General features: G+C 52.6%; 1 protein-coding gene across 1 annotated transcript; it reads left to right on the top strand.

The window, feature by feature from the left end:
• Nucleotides 1–903: 903 nt before the first annotated feature.
• mn1b (meningioma 1b) lies at nucleotides 904–15,724 on the top strand. The gene is made up of 2 exons (XM_057031884.1): nucleotides 904–5,606; nucleotides 14,620–15,724. The coding sequence occupies exons 1-2, from the start codon at nucleotides 2,066–2,068 to the stop codon at nucleotides 14,829–14,831; spliced, it is 3,753 nt and encodes a 1,250-aa protein (XP_056887864.1). The 5' UTR covers nucleotides 904–2,065; the 3' UTR covers nucleotides 14,832–15,724.
• The last annotated feature ends 2,977 nt before the right edge of the window (nucleotides 15,725–18,701 follow it).

Here is an 18,701-nt window from a genome sequence, read left to right as displayed (position 1 = left end):
CACGCCGGCCGCTAGGTGGCACTGTGTCCGTTTGCTAAAACTCCCCCTTGTATCCTGCACAGCTCGGTCCGTCTCGACCTGCCCTCTGTCCACGCGCTCCTTTGACCAATTTATCTTTGCAACATTTAGACAACGGTGATTTTATTGAAATGCAAATAAAGTTGTTTGGAATATTATAAACTGCGTTATTTTAACCAGGCATTTGAAATCCTCTAGCAAGAGGACGTGAACTCCATTTTGAGCAAGTTTTAAGTAAAAAACGAAAACGCAATTATGTCCAAGCACGTTAAAAATAGTTTTACGTCGTCAACAACATTAATTTAAACGAGGAGCCTTTGTTCCGCTGCCCCATCCCCTCGTCTTTTGCAAAGTTTCATGTCGCCTTTTCAACGATTTACTCGTCTTATCTGTGTTCCGTTTACAGACAATTCTCTGATCATCAGAGCCGAAGCCCAATGACGACGTGACTTAGCTCAAACGGTGGTTTGGAAAGCCTTTCTCCACCTCCCGGGGCGTGTTTACGCACACTCTAACGTCGGGCTGCGCCACTTCCTCGCCTTATCTCTAACTCACCGGTTTTCCCGCATCACTTTTAAATAATTCTACAAAGGGCCGAGCGCTTTGTTGGACAGAGACCCTTAATTGTGAGAGAGAGTTGCAGTTGAAACTCAACACTCTTTGGAAATGCGTCAAATAAACCAAGTGGTTGCGAGTCAGTGTTTGCTGCACAACAATGGTGTCACTCACTCACTCACTCACTCACTCACTCACTCACTCACTCACTCACTCACAGAAGGACTCGCTGATGGCTGAAAGTTCTAAAACGTCACACAAAAGGGGATTCTTCCGTGCGCCATTGACGCGTTCCAACCCGGTCACGCAACAAACGGCTCATCTTAAAAAAGCCGCATCCTCCCAAACGCGCTTGAAATGTGGACAAATTCGCCATCGCCGCCTTCAGCCAAAACCCCAATATTTTAAGTGCTAGCCATTTTTTAAGAATCAGAGCGTGCTCGCGGCCACCTTAAAGGCGCTCGTCCCACCCCGGAGCCGCGTCCGCCCGCTCTGATTGGCTGAGGCTCCACCGATGGAAGCGGCTGCAGAAATGCAAAACTTGTTGCTGGCTCCTCCGAACGCGTCGCTCTCACACGGCGCCAAGCGGCAGATCGGAGCGCGAGTGCATCCGTGATCCTCTCCCGAGCGAGCTCAGACCACTGTGGACGCGGCTCGATCCGACGGAGGGACGCGCACACGAGCGAGGCGAAGCGCGCCGGCGGGACTTTAAAGGCACGGCGCTCGGCTGCGGGGGCCCCCAGAGCGGCGGGCGGTGGAGGATGCTGTCAGGTCGCTCCGTGGTAACGCACTGGTGCGGGCGCGTGAACGCTTCCCCCCCGGTCGCTTGACGCGGAGATCCGTGTTCGTGGACTTTCCATCGCGCCGGATCCATCAACACTTGATGGTATTCTGGGTGACAACGACGGGCTGAGATCGACGAGAACGAGTTTTACCCGAAGAAGTGGTCGGAACCCAACTGCTCTATCTGGACTCCCCCCCCCCAGCCCTGTTTTCATTATGGGACCTGAAACAAAAAGTTGCTGTGGGACATTAGGCGTCGGAGCGGAATATTGAATTTTCGGGCAGTAATGACTGCGTCCCCCGTCTAGTTGCCCCGGAGACGTGCGTTTTGTGCTCACCTTGAAGAAATGCGCGCAGGGAAAAAAAACTTTGGAATATTTTGGGGCAGCCGCGCGACAAGATAAGTAGCGATGTTTGATACGAGTTGACGGTTTAAATAACGCAAAAAGCGACGCGTTTTAGGCGCGTGTTCCGCCCCGCTCTTCCCCGCGTCCGTGATTAAAAGCAATAACTGTGAGAACTTCATTTTTGAATTTTAACATTGAAAGAAGAGGCGGCCTGTTTCACCCGCGTTTTGATTTTGGCCGCAAACTACAGAGACTTTTTAAAACATTTTTTATTTTTTTGTCTATTTTTTTTGGGCCAGACGGAGAACAGTGCGCCGATGTCCGGCAAACTGCTCGTCATGTGGGATTGATCGCCGAGGAGTATGTTTGGACTGGAGCAGTTTGGTTCTCACATTAATAGCAGAAACCCTGGCCAGTCGGAGAGAAAAATAAACCAAGCAAGATTGAATATGGGCTCCCATTATAAAAGCCCAGGCTTTCACGCTGGCAGCCTGCCGGGAGCCGTGGAGCCCGGCATGGGTCCTCTGGGCGAGCCTCAAATGCTGGGGCTCAACATGAACATGAACGGAGAGCCATACGGGGGCTTCCACCCGCGGGGCCACACGGACATGCACGCGGGCGGTGGACTTCAGCAGCAGCAGCAGCAGCAAGGACCCATGCACGGATTTTTTAACAACCAGCAACCTCATCAAGGACATCCTCACAGTCATCAAGCTCACTCCCACCCAACCCACGCTCATTTTTCTGGGAATTTTGGGGGCCCCGAGCCGGGGTCATCGTGCCTGCACGGCGGCAGGCTAATGGGCTACAACAACAATGGCATGGGACCGCAGCAGGGCTTCGGAGATGGATTTGATCCTCTCGCGGAGGGACAAGCAGGGGACGCTTTCCCCCAGCAGCAGCAGCAGCAGCAGCAGCAGCGACCTGGTAACATGCCTGATTTCCAACATCACGGCCCCCCCAGTGGCAGCCACGCTGTACCTGCTCCCTGTCTACCCCTGGACCAGTCACCTAACAGGGCGGCATCCTTTCACGGCCTCCCCTCGTCCTCTTCCTCCTCCTCCGAGTCTCATGTGGTAGAGCCCCGGAGATTGCCTAACCAGGGGGCCGTAGAGGGATTAGACTATAACTTCCCCAACGAGCCTCCTTCTGGACATTTTGATGTGCATGTGTTTTCCCCTTCAGAATCAGAATCTCAGTTACCCCATTACGGGCCAGGAAGGCCAGTTCCTGCTGGGAATTTTCCCGGCAACCCAGGAATGCCACGGACTCCAGGTATGCAGGGCATATCTAAGGGGCACCAGGCGCCACCGCAGCCCCAACCGTCGCCGCACGGAATGTTTTTCGAACGCTTTGGAAACGGCCGGAAGGTGCCCATGGGAATGGAGCCGGGGGTCAATACGAGACATCCTCTCATGCAGCAGCAACAACAGTCTGGTTTGATAGCCAGACAGAACTCATGCCCCCCTGGCCTCCCCAGGCCTCCTCAGGCCGAGCCTGGCTCTACAAACCCCAACATTCTGGATGGAGGGGTCATGATGCCCGGCCAACACAACCAGTTTGAATATCCTATTCACAGACTAGAAAATAGGGGTCTGCACCCCTATGGGGACCCCATGTTTAATATGCAACAGCCCGCTCCCCCTCCCTCCCAACAACCCCCCAATCAAAGACTGCAACATTTTGACTCTCCCTATATGAACATGGCAAAAAGGCCCCGATTTGACTTCCCACATGCCCAGGGTGGGGAGGGCTGGTGCGGCGGCGGCATGGATAATCACCTCTCCCCCTCTGCCTACCCTGGCCTGCCTGGAGACTTCACCCCACCTGTGAGTGAAGGCTTCCCCTCCGGACCCCTGCAGCATCCGGGGCCTGAGCAGCAGTCTCTGCAGCAGCGTCAAAACGCAGCCATGATGATAAAGCAGATGGCGTCCCGCAACCAGCAGCAGAGGATGAGACAGCCTAGTCTGCAGCAGCTCGGTCACCACGGCGACGTTCCACCTGCCCCAATGGCTCACGGAGGCCCGGGAGGGAGCATGCCGCAACCCAGCTTTGACAGGGAGAACAGCGGCCGGATGCCCAACATCGATGGACAGAACCCTCATGTTGCTCAGGAGAACTCCTGGTTCCAAGGGTCCCACCCCCCGGGAGACATCATGTCACGACGTATGGCTGGAGCAGGCAGTGACGCGGGGCCTCACGACATGGGGCTTCAGCAGAACGGGGCCGGAATGATGTTCAGGCCCGCCATGGCCATGCAGGAGCCCATGAGAATGCCGGGAGACGGGCATGTGCAGCCCCTCCATTCTCCGGGCATGCACTCGCAATTCAGCGGGAACATGGGCAACCTCTCGCAGATGCAGTCACCGGGAGCAGGAGCGGGTCATCCGAACGCACCGGCGGAGAGGCGTCCGGCGGACTTCCCCGCGCCTCCGATGGGAGCGCAGCCAACATTTCCCTATGGAGGGGCTAACCGTGCGGGTCCAGCTCACAGCGCTCCCCAGGGGGTGAGCACCTCACCGGGGACCTACCAGTCTCAGTCCGAGTTCCCCTCGGGCCAGCGGGCATCTGTGAGCAAGCTGGGAGCTCTGTCTCTGGGGAACTTTAGCAAAACTAGCGCTAAAGACAGTGTTTTTGGCCAGAGCTGCCTGGCGGCCCTTTCTACCGCCTGCCAGAACATGATCGCCAGTCTAGGAGCACCCAATCTCAACGTAACGTTCAACAAGAAGAACCAAAACGAGGGCAAGCGAAAACTGAGTCAGACGGAACAGGACATTAATAGCAGCACATCTAATGGGACTGGCAGTGCTGGTCCTGAATATTTTCAGAGCAGCTCTTCCCAGAACAGCCAGATGCCTGGCACCGGGAATAGCAACCCTAAGCCTGCAAGTCAAAGCCAGACGGTGCAGGGGGAAGCCAGTGCCCTCTCCCCAAATTACAACATGGACGCTACCCCATGCAGTGAGGGGAAGACAGCAACAGGGAGTGGGAGAGGGAGAGGGAGGAGAAAAAGAGACAGTGGACATGTGAGCCCTGGAATTTTTTTTTCCTCTGACAATGGTAACCCTGTTGTAAGTCCAGGCCAGCAGACGTCCTCGGCTGGCATTGGGGAGAGGGGAGGGGGTACGCCCCACGAGAAACACCTCCAGTCACCTTCTTGGGGGAAAGGAGGCGAGCTGATGCTGGGGGACCAGGCTGATCTCATGTCTTCGCTCGACAGCGGCATCCAAAGCGTTGCTAAGTCTGACAGTAGCTCGCCACGTGTGGACTTCCCCGACGATGTCAGCACTCACTTTGGCAACGAGGATGAGGTGTCCTCGAGCTCAGACACAGGAGGGGCCCTGGCTGCAAACCCCAATCGCAGCCCCATGATCTCTGGCTCACCAAAAATGCAGAGGAGCGAGCACGGGTTGATAAACGGACCGAACCCCCTCGGCATGGGTATCAACAATCACACTACCTCGACACCAGACGGCTACGGACTGAATGCTGGAGGGGGCGCAGGGGCCAGTGGGGTGAGCCACCCCAGCACTCCTGGAGCAGAGCAGGTACGCACCCCTTCCAGCACCTCTGGCCAGGAAGAAATCCATCCTTTGGAGATTCTGCAGGCCCAGATACAGCTCCAGCGGCAGCAGTTCAGTATCTCTGAGGACCAGCCCCTGGCAATGAAGAACAGCAAGAAGAATGGTGACTGTCCCTCTCAGAACGGAGACAATGAGCTGGCAGGCTGCAGCCCGGAGGCTGGGAAGAGCTCAATGGGCACTATTGACCTTGACACCCTCATGGCAGAGCAGCATGCCACCTGGTATGTGCCCAGTGACAAGGCCATGATGGACGGGTCAGAGGATGACAAGGCCATGGGACAATGGGAAAAAAATAAGAGCCAAAACAGCAGCAAAGAAGGTAAAAGACTTTATTCCTTTCATGGTTTTAGCGTAGCCTCGCGCTAGCAACGCGGACTGTTGTGTGATAAGACGTCTCTGTCATTTCTCTTACAATTCTCACGCGTGAAAATCAGCTGCACAGTTTCGATGTATTTGGATAATCGTGCTGTTTTTTGTTTTTTTTTACAGTATTGTGTTGCTAGAAAATGCAGTTCTGTGTTTTACTCTGGTCTTTGATATTTAGGTGGGTAGTAATTTAGTGATAGTTCCCCCGAATTCTTTGCGTAAAAATTACGCTTATTGAATATTTATTTTTGCTGTTAAAAATGTCTGTTATACAGCAGTTTAAAAGCCAGCTTAGCGCCAAGAGAACGGTGGCTTCTACAGGGTATTTTATAGGGGTTTTCATTGTAAAGGTGCTTCAAAAGAGCAGCTCAAGAAAAGTTAACATTTCCTTTGGTTCTTTATGTCGGTTTTCAGGGTGAACGACTACATTGAGAAGATGAATGGCTTTCTTTAGGGTATAGTTTTGCACAGCGGGGTTTCCCTTAACCTCGTAATGTGTTTGTTTTTGTTATTACCATGGGATAATACAGAGGATTGATTTTAGATTGTCAGGACAGAAGATCCATGTTTGGAGAACACGGTGAAATCAGATATTTATTTTAATTTTTTTTTGCTGAGGGGAAATCCTGTAAATATTTAATCGGATTATTAACAGAACATTTGCACTTTAAATATGCGATTTGATCTCACGTGCTTGTCTTTTCGCCAAGCACAAATTAATTCATAGCGTTTATTAAAAGAAAAATTTAAAGACAACATCTCGGCAGAAAAACGAAACCAAGTTTTTGCGTAAACGCAACAAAGCAGTTCACTAATCGAATTTTTTTTACAATCAGCGTGTGTGCAGTTCGACTTTTAATGACGCTCAAATCGCAAATCCAGTTTAAAACATTTAGAGAAATTTCTGCTGCTACGATTAAAATCAGAGGTAGTAATAATTAATAGCATTTTACAAATAATAATAATACCAATAAAACAAATTTAAAATAATTCTCTTTTGGGTTTTATTCGTAATTAAAATGACCCGTATTTGGTCATATGCGCATTAATCGAATAGATGTGGGATTTTTGGAATTAAATGGGTTTTTTTTAACTTTTCACTAATTTTTTGAGCTACCTCATTTTTTGCGTCCGTCGTTATTACGCTCGTAATTACGCTCGCTGTCGTTGTCGCCGGAACACTAAAATATTTCCCCGCTCGTCTGAATTTAGACGTTCGATTTTTGTGCAAAGCGCCTCGCGCGTCTCGAGCGGCTCTTTGTTCTGACGCGCGCGGGCGCAGGGAAGCGCCGAGGCGCGCGGAGAGGCACCCGGGCGCGCGGAGAGGCACCGGGGCGCGCGGAGCCTCGAATCGATGCATTGTTATTTATGATGTGAGCACGCGGGAAGGCCACATGCCGTCAGTGAGGAAGAGCGGCGGAAGTTCCGGACAAAAGAAGCAGCAGCTTGTTGTCTTTGTCACCGGTCTGAACCAGTCAGCACAATTATGGACGCGGGTTTATTTGATCTGGAATTAAAACGGCAACATTGGCAAAAAATGAAGAGTAAAAACAAACCCAAAAAACAACTGCATTATTGGTGACATCATGACATGAGATATTGGAAAAGTAGCACTGAAGGATTCACTGAGGATGAGAACAAATATGAATGTTACTGTGGTGTTGTCTCCTCTCCTCTCCTCTCCTCTCCTCCCTCTCCTCTCCTCTCCTCTCCTCTCCTCTCCTCTCCTCTCCTCTCCTCTCCTCTCCCTCCTCCTCTCCTCTCCTCTCCTCTCCTCTCCTCCTCTCTCCTCTCCTCTCCTCTCCCTCCTCCCCCTCCTCTCCTCCTCTCCTCTCCTCTCCTCCTCCCCCTCCTCTCCTCTCCTCTCCTCTCCTCTCCTCTCTCTCTCCCCCCTCCCCTCCTCTCTCTCCCCTTCTCCTCTCCTCTCCTCTCCTCTCCTCTCCTCTCCTCCCTCCTCCTCCCCTCCCCTCCCCTCCCCTCCCCTCCCCTCCTCCTCTCCTCCTCCTTCCTCTCCTCTCCTCCCCTCCTCTCCTCTCCTCTCCTCTCCTCTCCTCTCTCTCCTCTCCTCTCCTCTCCTTCCTCTCCTCTCCTCTCCTCTCCTCTCCTCTCCTCCTCTCCTCTCCTCTCCTCTCCTCTCCTCTCTCCTCCTCTCCTCTCCTCCCCCTCCTCTCCTCTCCTCTCTCTCCTCTCCCTCCTCCTCTCCTCTCTCCTCTCCTCCCTCCTCTCCTCCTCTCCTCTCTCCCTCCTCCCCTCCTCCCCTCCCCTCCTCCTCCTCCTCCTCTTCCTCTCCTCCCCCCCTCTCCTCTCCCCTCCCCTCCTCTCCTCCTCTCCTCCTCTCCTCCCTCCTCTCCTCCTCTCCTCTCTCCTCTCCTCCTCTCCCCCTCCCCTCCTCTGTCCTCTCCTCTCCTCTCCTCTCCTCTCCTCCTCTCCTCTCCTCCTCCTCCCCCTCCTCCCCCTCCTCCTCCTCTCCTCTCCCTCCTCCTCCTCTCCTCTCCTCTCCTCCTCCCCCCTCCCCTCTCCTCCTCTCCTCCCTCCTCTCCTCTTCTCTCCTCTCCTCCTCCCCCCTCCCCTCCCCTCCCCTCCCCTCCTCTCCTCTCCCTCCTCTCCTCTCCCCTCCCCTCCTCTCCTCCTCCTCCTCTCCCCTCCTCTCCTCTCCCCCTCTCCTCTCTCCTCTCCTCTCCTCTCCCCCCTCTCCTCCTCCCCCCTCCCCTCCCTCCTCCTCTCCTCTCCTCCCCCTCCTCTCCTCTCCTCTCGTCCTCTCCTCTCCTCCCCCCTCTCCTCCCCCCTCTCCTCTCTCCTCTCCCCTCCCCTCCTCTCCTCTCCTCTCCTCCTCTCCCCCCCTCCCCTCCCCTCCCCTCCTCTCCTCCCCCTCCTCCCCTCTCCTCCTCCTCCTCCCCCCCTCCTCTCCTCTCCTCCTTCCTCTCCTCTCCTCTCCTCTCCGTCTCCTCTCCTCTCCTCTCCTCTCCTCCTCCTCTCCTCCTCTCCTCTCCTCTCCCTCCTCTCCTCTCCCTCCTCTCCTCTCCTCTCCTCTCCTCCTCCTCTCCTCCTCTCCTCCTCCTCTCCTCCTCCTCTCCTCTCCTCTCCCCCCCTCCCCCCCTCCTCTCCTCTCCTCCTCCCCCCCCCCTCTCCTCTCTCCTCCAGCCTTCCCTGCCTGGACAGGCCGTATGCAGCTCAGGAGCGATCGATAGCTAGTTAGCACAAATCACTGCTCCTGACAGTTTCTCATTTGAGTGCTTCAGACAGCAAAGATGAAATGGGGGTGGAGGTGTATTTGGAAGGGGGGTGTGGGGGTGTGTGTGGGGGGGTGAGATTCAATCTGACACTTAGGCTGTATGGAATGGAGCAAAATAACATAATAATTTTAGATAAATCACAGCTCGGAGTGTTCGCTCTTCAAACTCCAGCAGCAACACAACAGATCCTCCACCTGCAGTGGAGCTTTTCCACCTTTTTTAGCGGTGAAATGACACCAGTGTCTCCAACCAACGTAAAACAAAGGGCTGAACGCAGCGCCTGTCAAACACGCAACACAAGAAGAAACCTCGAGCCTTTTTAGCTGTTTAAATGCAGCTGCGGAGCAGCACGCTATTGATCCAGATCCAGTTTTTAAAACCTATCTTTCCTATCAGGTTTGACCCAGTGTTTGTGACTTTCACCATTATTCCATTAAGCTGCGTTCAAGACGTCGGTCCGGTGCCTGAACCTGTTTGTTTGGCTGAGTTAATGTGGCAGCGGTGAGGAAAGCTGAAGGTCAGAGGTCGTGTGGACCCTGTAAGGGGAATTTCCCCGTCGTCCAGCGCAGGCTGGGCCTCACCGATGAAGGCGAGGTGCCGTCAGAAGGTGTGATGCGCTCGCCGCCGTTTCTGCGTGGCGTGGATGCCTCGTTAACCTCCGTTAGCTTTCCTTCTATGGCGTTTATTTGACGCTCCTCCTCTTCCCTTCCCTGCCAGGAACTGGCCGTTCATTAGGGAACGAATGCAAAGACTTGATAAAGGCCATCAGCAGGAAGCCATCCACTTATTTTTGTTTTGACTCTTCTCTCTTTTTTTTAAGCAGAATTTATCCGCGAGCCGACCCCGAGGAATCGTTTTGCTTTTTGCGCTCGCTAATTAGCCGATGAGCAGCTCTAATAATGATCAAATCTCTCTTGTTCCGGCGTTGACAGGTTGGAAAAGAGGGAACTTGTGTCTTGTGGCACCTACTAGGCAGCGCTTCCATCCACAGGAAGTGCCGTATTGATATTCCACCATGGGAAACATTCCTGCGAGACTACCTGTCTTTGACATTTCAACACAACAACAACCTCTCAAATCAAAGCACTAATTTCTATTTCCTTTTTTCTAAAAAAAAAGAGGGAGGTGATTGGCACACGCTTGAACGTGGAGAAGGAAAACAGCCCGGGGCTGCCGATGTTCTTTACCTGTCATTACAGGTGTTTCATATTGACGTTTTCCACCGCACGCACCCGCCCGCCCTCGCTAGCTCGCTCGCTCGCTCTCGCACGGCCGTAATGACGATCATTACCGTAATAACAGCAATTAGCCTCAGTAATATTATTTCTAAAAATCACAATTATCCTGTGAGATTGTGGAAGTCTGCAGGGTTTCTGGCAGAAAAAAGAAAAAACACACAGCAAATATATATATATAAATTGTTGTTGCGCTTTTTTTTTAAGTAACAGCTTGTCAAGACGATGGTGCAAACGTGGCGTCTCTCAACGTAAAGCTCGATATATTTAGACACGGGGAGGCCGTGCTAGCAACTTCAACCCCTCTTGCTTGAGCTCGCGACATTTTTATCTGCTTTTAAATAGTACTTTGCACGTTTAAAGATAATTTGTGTGTGTGTGTGTGTGTTACTAGTGAGTGACAGTCACAGGAAGCCTGCTACAGAAGCTGGTGGCTGATGAAGAGCGAGAGATGAGCGGAGGTGTCAGGCCTTTTGCTGCCGGAGCTTTAGCTCGTCACAATAGCGGCGCGTTCGGGGTGGTGTCGTCCCCTGGAGACGGGGCGCCGGCACGGGATAAAAAATAGTCTCAGCGTGTGGTAAATGTTGTCAGAAGGCGGAAGGAACAGAATTTATCTGCTAGCGACGAGGTTTCAAGCCTCCCGTCTGGAGGTGAAATGTCCACCTCGCTGCTGCGGAGCAACATAGCTCAGCGGGGGTGTGTGTAGGTGTGTGTAGGTGTCAGGTTTGCAAAGGTGTGTGTTGTCTGTTACTGCCTGCGGCGGTAATAGCCGTCCAGGTAGTCGTCAGGCACCTGTAATTTGTATTGAGGTAATGACAAATGAGTTATGACGCTAGCTCAGGTCGTCCTGGGGGACGGAGGCGGGACAGCCAGACGACCCCCGTAGCCCCGATGATTGGTATGTTCCAATAATGTAATAGAACTCTACGCATCACACGGGGCGGCTGTATTTAAAAAGCGGGAAAAACCCGGAAAGGCCGCGATGCGAGCGTGCACGGCTGCGCTGATTACGAAATAAAGACGGCGGAGGTAGATCAGCGTGGCGCTGAGCGGGATGACACGCCGGACAGGTCCTGGACGTGGCTGTGAGTTATGAAGGAGCCCCTAAATCACCTCCCGGGTTCTGATTTGTGTCTGGTCTCCTTTCCGGAGGGGGAGGTGTGTGTCTGAGAGAAGGTAACCTACGCCGCCAAAGCTTGCCTGGACAAGCCCCCCCGTCCCCCCTCCCTTTTTGTTCAGGCCAGAGAGCAGAGAGAAAATTCAAACCAAAATAACCTCTGTGCCCTTGCCTGAGAAATGCGCCCACCCCCCCCCTTTCATGCTGCACTCCCTCCAAATATCCTCCCTGCTCGGAGGGAAAGGTCAGATTGCGGCAGTTGGAATTATGTGCACGTGAGGATGTAGGGCTGCCCGCTCTATCCTACATCCTCACATGCACCCGAGATGACACCTGAAGGAGTATAGCAGTGCTGGTGGATTTATAGGAAGCAGAGATCCTGTGGGCGACCCCCCCCCCCCCCTCCTCCCCTCCTTTTCTTCTTCTTGGGATCCGTTTTTCCTGTGGATTGTCGCTGCCGTGCTGACAAAGACAGACTTCTCACACCGGGCCGGAGCGCTAGTTGTTATGCTAAAGGAATCTGACCCGTTGTCACACACTGTCATAGGAGCGCGGCCCTTTGGGTGTTTTTGTCAGCAAATGGGGGGCTGTGATTGGGCCGGTTTGTGTTCAGAGGGGATCGGGGGAGGGGGGGGGGGGGGGGGGTCGCAGCCTCGGGAGCGCCGGGTCAAAGGTGAAGTGTTGTCATGGAAGTCTAGAGCTGGGGATAGAAAGGGCAGAGGCCTGCCGCATGGGATTCTGGGGCCTGGGAAGGCAATGTAATGGCTCTGGGATGGGGGGGGGGGGGGGGGGGTATAGATTCTTTAAATGTCCGTTTCCTGTTGAAGAACAAAAAAAATATCCAAATTCGATTTCTTTTTTAATGAAAAGGAAAGATTGGTGCTGACGAGATTCCTGTGGGCCGTGTGTGTGTGTGTGTGTGTGTGTGAACCCGTGTCGGGCCGCGGGGGCTCGGGCACATTGGCGTCATCCAGAAACGTGCACGGCGGTGGCTCCCGCACGAAGCTCCGCTCCTCTCTGTAAATGGTGTCTGGCTGCGTCTGTGAGACGGCTCCACACCCCCGCTGCTGCTGCAGCCTCCTGCATGTGTGTGTGTGTGTGTGTGTGTGTGTGTGTGTGTGTGTGTGTATCGTCACCCGGCACTAAATAACAAAGGGGGGGGGGGGGGGTACGATGATATAAAGGCATCACATTAAATCCACTATTTACTGAATGCACACTGTGGTAATCGTGTGCGGCCGTAATGTGGTTAAAGATATTTAGGTGCGTTTGTTTCCGTTTTATTAGCTCTCCCCCTCCTCTGGTGTGGATGGCGAGCACTTGTTCCCCCCCAGATAAGGAGGCTATTATTGAGATTTTACCGCGGATATGATTCCCCAGTTAGTGGAATAAGCCGGCGGAACAAGGTGGCGGATCCATACAGTGTTTATATTTTCCTTTCTTGTTGAACGTCACGGCCATTTGGGATCGGGAGACGGGAAATTTCACGCTGCTGTCTCCACTTGTGAATGCCACCGTGGATAATGCTCACAATTCCAGAGTCCCGGAAAAATGATGTCTCTACTCCGTCGTGTTGGGGGCTGATATTTGAGGCCTGTTCCGTGCACGTGCGCGCGCGTGCGGCTTCAGGAGCTGCAGAAATCCGCTGAATCCAAACGGAAGCAGGGCTTTAATGGACAGGTTTGGAACTTTACGTCCACAGGCGCGTGCGTGCGTGTGCGTGCAGGCGCAGCCACGGCGACGGGGTGGCGTGTTGTGTGTTTTGGGCTGTGTGTGTTGTCAGTTTGCTGTGTGTCAGCAGTGAGCCGGGGGAACGCTTGGCTGCCTATTCAGGCCAGCACAGACCCTGCTGTGCCCAGCTAGCATGAGCTGCCGGTGGGTGCTGGAGGGCACAGTGTTCGGCAGGGAGAGTGTGAAGAGTGGGTAGGAGTGTGTGTGTGTGTGTGGGGGGGGGGTGCTGCTGGCAGGGGGTGGGGAGGATCTGCCATGCTGAGGTGTATGACTGGACCCTCTGGCAAATGTTAGATCTTGTCACCACCACCACTGCTTTAAATCCCCATTGCCCAGTGTGAGGCCCCCCACCCCCTCACACACACACACACACACCACACACACACACACACCACACACACACACACACACACACACACACTTGGTTTTTTGGATAGAGAAATTCACAAAGACGGAGTCAGAGACATAAGGAACGACGGGAGGCTTGGCTGCCTGACCTTTCTACAAACCCCCCCACTTTTCCATTCCAGTGGTTGCAGGCCAGACAGGCTGGGGGGGACGGGGGGACGGGGGGACGGGGGGGGGGACGGGGGCGAGGAGCCCGCTCCGCTGCCTGCCTCTCTGCCTGCCCTTTCTTCCTCCGGTCCGACGCTCTCCCGTAACCGCGCCTTGTAAACTGCAGCTAAACAAGGTTGTTGTGTCGTCTCACAGGTGTGTTGTGATGCTCAATCACGCTGTCGGGGCTGTTTTTAACCCCCCGTGCACACTCTCGTGCACACTCTCGTGCACCTGCGTTTTCTGATCACCCTCCACCTGCACAGCAGCAGCGTTGTGTTGCGTTGCGTTGTGTTGTGTTGCGTTGCGTAATCGGAGTAATCGGAGCAGCATCCCGAATCTTCAGCCAGGAGTTCTTTGTGCTTCGGGCTTCCTCGGAGCCAGAACCCGACGCACGCGTTCCCTAACCCGTCGCCTCCGGAACGCCTCCGGAACGCCTCCCTCCCATTTGCTGACTTTTATTCCCTCGGTCATAATTTCTTGTGTCTTTGTTTCAAAGTTTTGAACCCTCCCGTTATAAAAAGTTGTTTACTGTGTCTAAAGGTCATCACTCCGCCTCAGTGTGCTTTTATTATTCCTTGTTTTTTGGATAAAAATATCTAAACATTTAAAAAAAATATATATATATATTATCTAAATGATTGATTTATGATGAAGATTGTAGGATTATTTTCTGAATTTAAAAAAAATGAATAGAAGATAATTACATTTAGTCTCCAGAAAGGGAATACGTTTATTTAACGATGAATTCATTTTCCCTAAAATTGTGTTGCGTAATCGAGCCGAGGGTGCGGGCGACGCCGCGTTGTGGTGACACGGGGTCGATGCTGCGGCGCGCTCATTACGCCGGCAAATTGGGTCAAGCGGGGTCAAAGGCCGGCATTCTCTTTGCCCTTTGACCTTCTGACCACAGCGGCGCTCCAGATATCCCCCCCCCCCCCCACTGCCAAAGAGCGTGTGTGTGTGTGTTTTGGTGGGATGTGAACACGACGCCGGTTTCATTAAAAGCCGCTTTTAAATGGCGGCGTGTTGTTTTCCAGGTTTTCCAGGTTTTCTCCGTCTCCATTAACCTCTCTCTCTCCCTGTGCTGTGCAGAATCAGAGCTGTCGCAGAGCAAGGCTGCAGCGGGGGCCCCGGGAGCCGGAGGAGGTGGCGGTAGCGGAGGGAACCACCTGCAGTGCCTGTCCGTCCATTGCACAGACGAACTGGGGGACAGTAAAGGCCGAGGGGCGCCCGTCTCTTCGTGGCGCTCGCTCCACTCTGATATCTCCAACCGCTTTGGGACGTTTGTGGCCGCACTGACTTGAGCGAGGAGGGGGCGGCGGCGGCGGCGGCGGCGTGAGGGGGTGAGGGGGGGATCGCCAACGACGACGTGTCAGACACAAATAAAGATAACGATGACGAGCGTGATGAAGGTGTTGGTGGGGCCACTGTGGGCAGCTGCTGCCTGTTCAGGGACAGGAAGACACACACACACACGAGACACCAACATACACACTAACACGTAACACACACCATGTTTTCCCCCCCCGACACGCGCAGTTTCTCACACACACACACACACACACACACTGCTGGACGATACAGCCCACATCTGGAAAACCTCAAATCAATGATGATTTTTTTTTTTTTTTTTTTTTTTTTTTTGTGGAATAAAAAATAAAAGACTTGTCAAAGGAGAGGATTTAAATAAGAGAGGGCGTCATTGGTGCCGGCGTTTAACCTGGGCTGAGGATGGTGGGTTGATCGGGGGTGGATCGTGCATGAATGTAACACAACTGTTTGTTAGCCCAACTCTCCCTCTCCGGGAGCGAACGCTCCGCCATCGCCACGACTCCCTCGGCGTCCGGTCCAACGCTCGTATACACGCCAGCCAATGAGAGCCGGCGATGGAGGGCAGGTGGTTTCGTAAGGGAATTGGAAAAAAAAAGACTATTGGTATTGCACATGTATAATAAGAGAAACCTTTGCTGTGTGTTAGGCAATCTTGTAATCTTTAAATAAAGCTTCTGTTCCATTTGAATTTCTGAAACATTAGATGGAGGACTGTGACGGCAATTTACAAACTGATTTTTTTGTTTTGTTTTTCCTTTTTTTTGATAATATGTAAAGTGCAGTTGTCTGTTTTCCTGCATATTGTATATATCTGTATATGTTTTATTGAGTAACTAAATAACAATAAATATGATGTTAAAGGTGACATTTGGCTTCGGTTCTGCCATTTCCCCTGAAAGTGATCAAATATTAGGTTTATATCCAGCAATGAGAGAAGAAGAAGAGTGTGTGTGTGTGTGTGTGTCTGACCTAAGCAGTGAATTATACAGCATATTCCGAGTGACAGATATGACAGGGAAGTCGTGGACTGATGCACAATACCTGACAAGCGTGCAGCACCCTGCATCACATTCAAGTCAGAAGCAGGAACATCAGGAAAAGTCCAAAAACGAGGCTTCCTGCTGGATTAGGAAGCCAGGGAAATTAATCCCATGTACGCTTGCTGACAGCCTGTGTCGCGTTTTATCCGCCCGTCATTCCAGACATCTTTGCTCCAATCCTTGGCACGGCTAATAAATCAACAAAGACAAATGAAAAGTCGGCCTCCGGAATAATCGTTGCAATATTGCCGCGGATACGGAGGGCATTATGCAATGTTTTCATTCCTCCAAGAGGGAGACTGATCAGATTTCCCTGTTTTCCTCATCATCCTTGTTGCTTTTGGCAGCTCATCCCAGTTTTCCCTTCCTTTCCTTGCTGCCCCCCCCCCCTTCCCACACACACACACACTCACACACACACACATTTTGTCGCTCCCCAGGCCCTCTTTGGCTCACCTGCTCTTTATTGGCCATCTGCATGGATGCTTAATGCTAATCAATAACTCCCCTGTGTGGCAGCTCTGAGGTGGAGATGCTAACCTAACAGGGCCAATGATCAACCAGCATCCATGACACACACACACGCACACACACACACACACACACACACGGCTCGCTGCAGGACACTGTCTGTGTTATTCAGGTGGGTTTTCGCCCGCTGCTGTATCCGCCGCCTGCTGTGCGCAGGATTGTTGTAGAGAGCTGCAGCGCTAGCAAACAGCAGACAGGTTATGTGAGAGGTTGTCATGTCACCTGGGAGGGCCTGTTAAAGGAGGGGGAGGAAGAGGGGGCGGGTGGGGGAGGCTGGGGGGAGTCGAGCTGGGCCTTCTCGATCGGTAAAATGTTGCGTGGAAACCATCGGATTCGTTCCAGACGTGCCTCGTTACCTCGTTTTAAGCAGATGTGTAATGTCCAGTGGAGCAACCAGATCTGACCTTTGTCTGTTGTAGAAACAGGCAACAAGTTCACATTCATCACTTGTGTTTGCAAATGGCCGCTGCCCTTTTACAAAGAAAGGCCTTTTTGAGGGGTGGTTTGGGATCACAAAGGGTTTAAGTGCATCATTACCCTCCGCTTGAGCTTTGTCTTTTTGTGTTTGCTCGTTCTAAGTTTGTAGATGTCCTTAACGTGTCAGCCCTGTGTTTGCCTACACACTCGTGCACAGACGCACAAACCTGCCTTTCTGGATTGCTGACCTATTTTACGCAGGGCGAAGGCTCGGAACGCTGGCATTCGGTACGTCCCAGTTTCTTGTTTATGCATGTAGCTGAAGGCTTGTCGAGCTGCCTTCTACACTCCTGAGCTGGATCTCATCCCAATGAAGAGGGCCCACGGAATAATCGTTGTGTTCCTGAACGTATAAACTCCGCCTACTCCTAATGAAGGTGCGTCTGTCGAGCCAATGATGGCGTTGAGAGCCATCTCACCTTCTGTCGTCCAAGACCTTGGAGGTCCGGCGGGAAGATGAGAGGAATGCAAGATGCTTGTGTAACTTTTTTGGAACGTCGTTTTTGATTGAGCTCCGGTTTTGTGCAGCACAGTGACAAGCGGGCCTTGGGATTTTGGCTGGGACGGCGGTCCACGGCGGAGGAACTCTTCCTTCAATGGGCTCCTCTGCACGGCAGCCATATTGGGAGGGAGAGCCCTGTGTGGCCGCCTGAGAACGTACGTGTTTCCCAGCCAACGTGCTTCTAAAGAATAACAATTTTACTAGCCATGAAGACCATCCGTGGAGCCGTGGGGGCCGTGGCCAGAACTCCGGGCCAAGCTCTCTCCTCTCATGCAGTTTTCTATGCACTCCTATAAATACATCTCCTATTTGTATAGGGACGATATGCATCTTTGGGAAAATATCCCAATGTTGACACAAGAGCACCCTCTACACCCCCACCCCTACACTTAACTGCCCTCTCCCCTCCCTCCCCAACCCTTTTCCCTCTTGCTGAACCTTTCACTGCCTGAGAGACGGAGAAAGGGAAAGAGAGAGGGAGAAGGACGGAGAAATGAAGAGTGAAAGAAATGTCTCTCAGAGGCCTCCATGGTCTTTAAGCCACTATGGTATCCACCAGAACCCTCACATACACTCAGCCTCTAAAGGGCTTTTGTCCTGTAAAGAGGGGGTTTGGCAAAATTGGGGGTGTTTGTGGACTGGCGGGTGGGATTGAGCTTGGTGTAGAATATTTGGCTCCCACGTCTCCATCACTGGGATTGTGAACTTTTTTTTTTTTAGGGAACTGAGAGGTAGGGTGTGGAGGGGCCAATAGGTCTGATTTATTTTTTTATGTTTTTTTTTAACAGAAGAGGGGGGGGGGTTTGGAAATCTTCCAAACAGTGCCTTTTTGCTTTCAAAGAAAGCCCCACTTGTGTAAATGTGCTCTTTGTCCCTTGGTCTATTGTTTGAATAGCATTGTGGACTTTTGTGGGAAGCTCATGGGGGCCTTAGGGGCCTAGGAGGCCGGAGGGACCAATAGGGGGGCTTTGCATGAATGGCTTGGACCCGGGAGGACGATACGGCTGTGAAGGTACAATTAAAACAATGCCGAAATGTAGAAATGAATCAATGCAAATGCAAACACGGGCCTGGAAATCAATTTTTAGTGTCGTTTGAACGGTTACGACGGCGCCGCGTCGTCCTGGTGAAATAAAAGTTAACCTCATTACCGTCCTGTTGCTAATAGGAACGCTGTCTCCCTCCCTCCCTCCCTCCCCCTATGAAGGGATTTCTCGATAAAGACAAGTGCACAGAGTCCCTCGCTGCAGCCAATTCATGACTTCCATCTGTCCTCGCTCTGAAAAGATGCC

Source organism: Takifugu flavidus, chromosome 5, assembly GCF_003711565.1.
Source record: "Takifugu flavidus isolate HTHZ2018 chromosome 5, ASM371156v2, whole genome shotgun sequence".
Lineage (NCBI taxonomy): Eukaryota > Metazoa > Chordata > Actinopteri > Tetraodontiformes > Tetraodontidae > Takifugu > Takifugu flavidus.
Note: the sequence above shows the minus strand (reverse complement) of the source record. Positions and strands in the feature narration are given on the sequence as shown.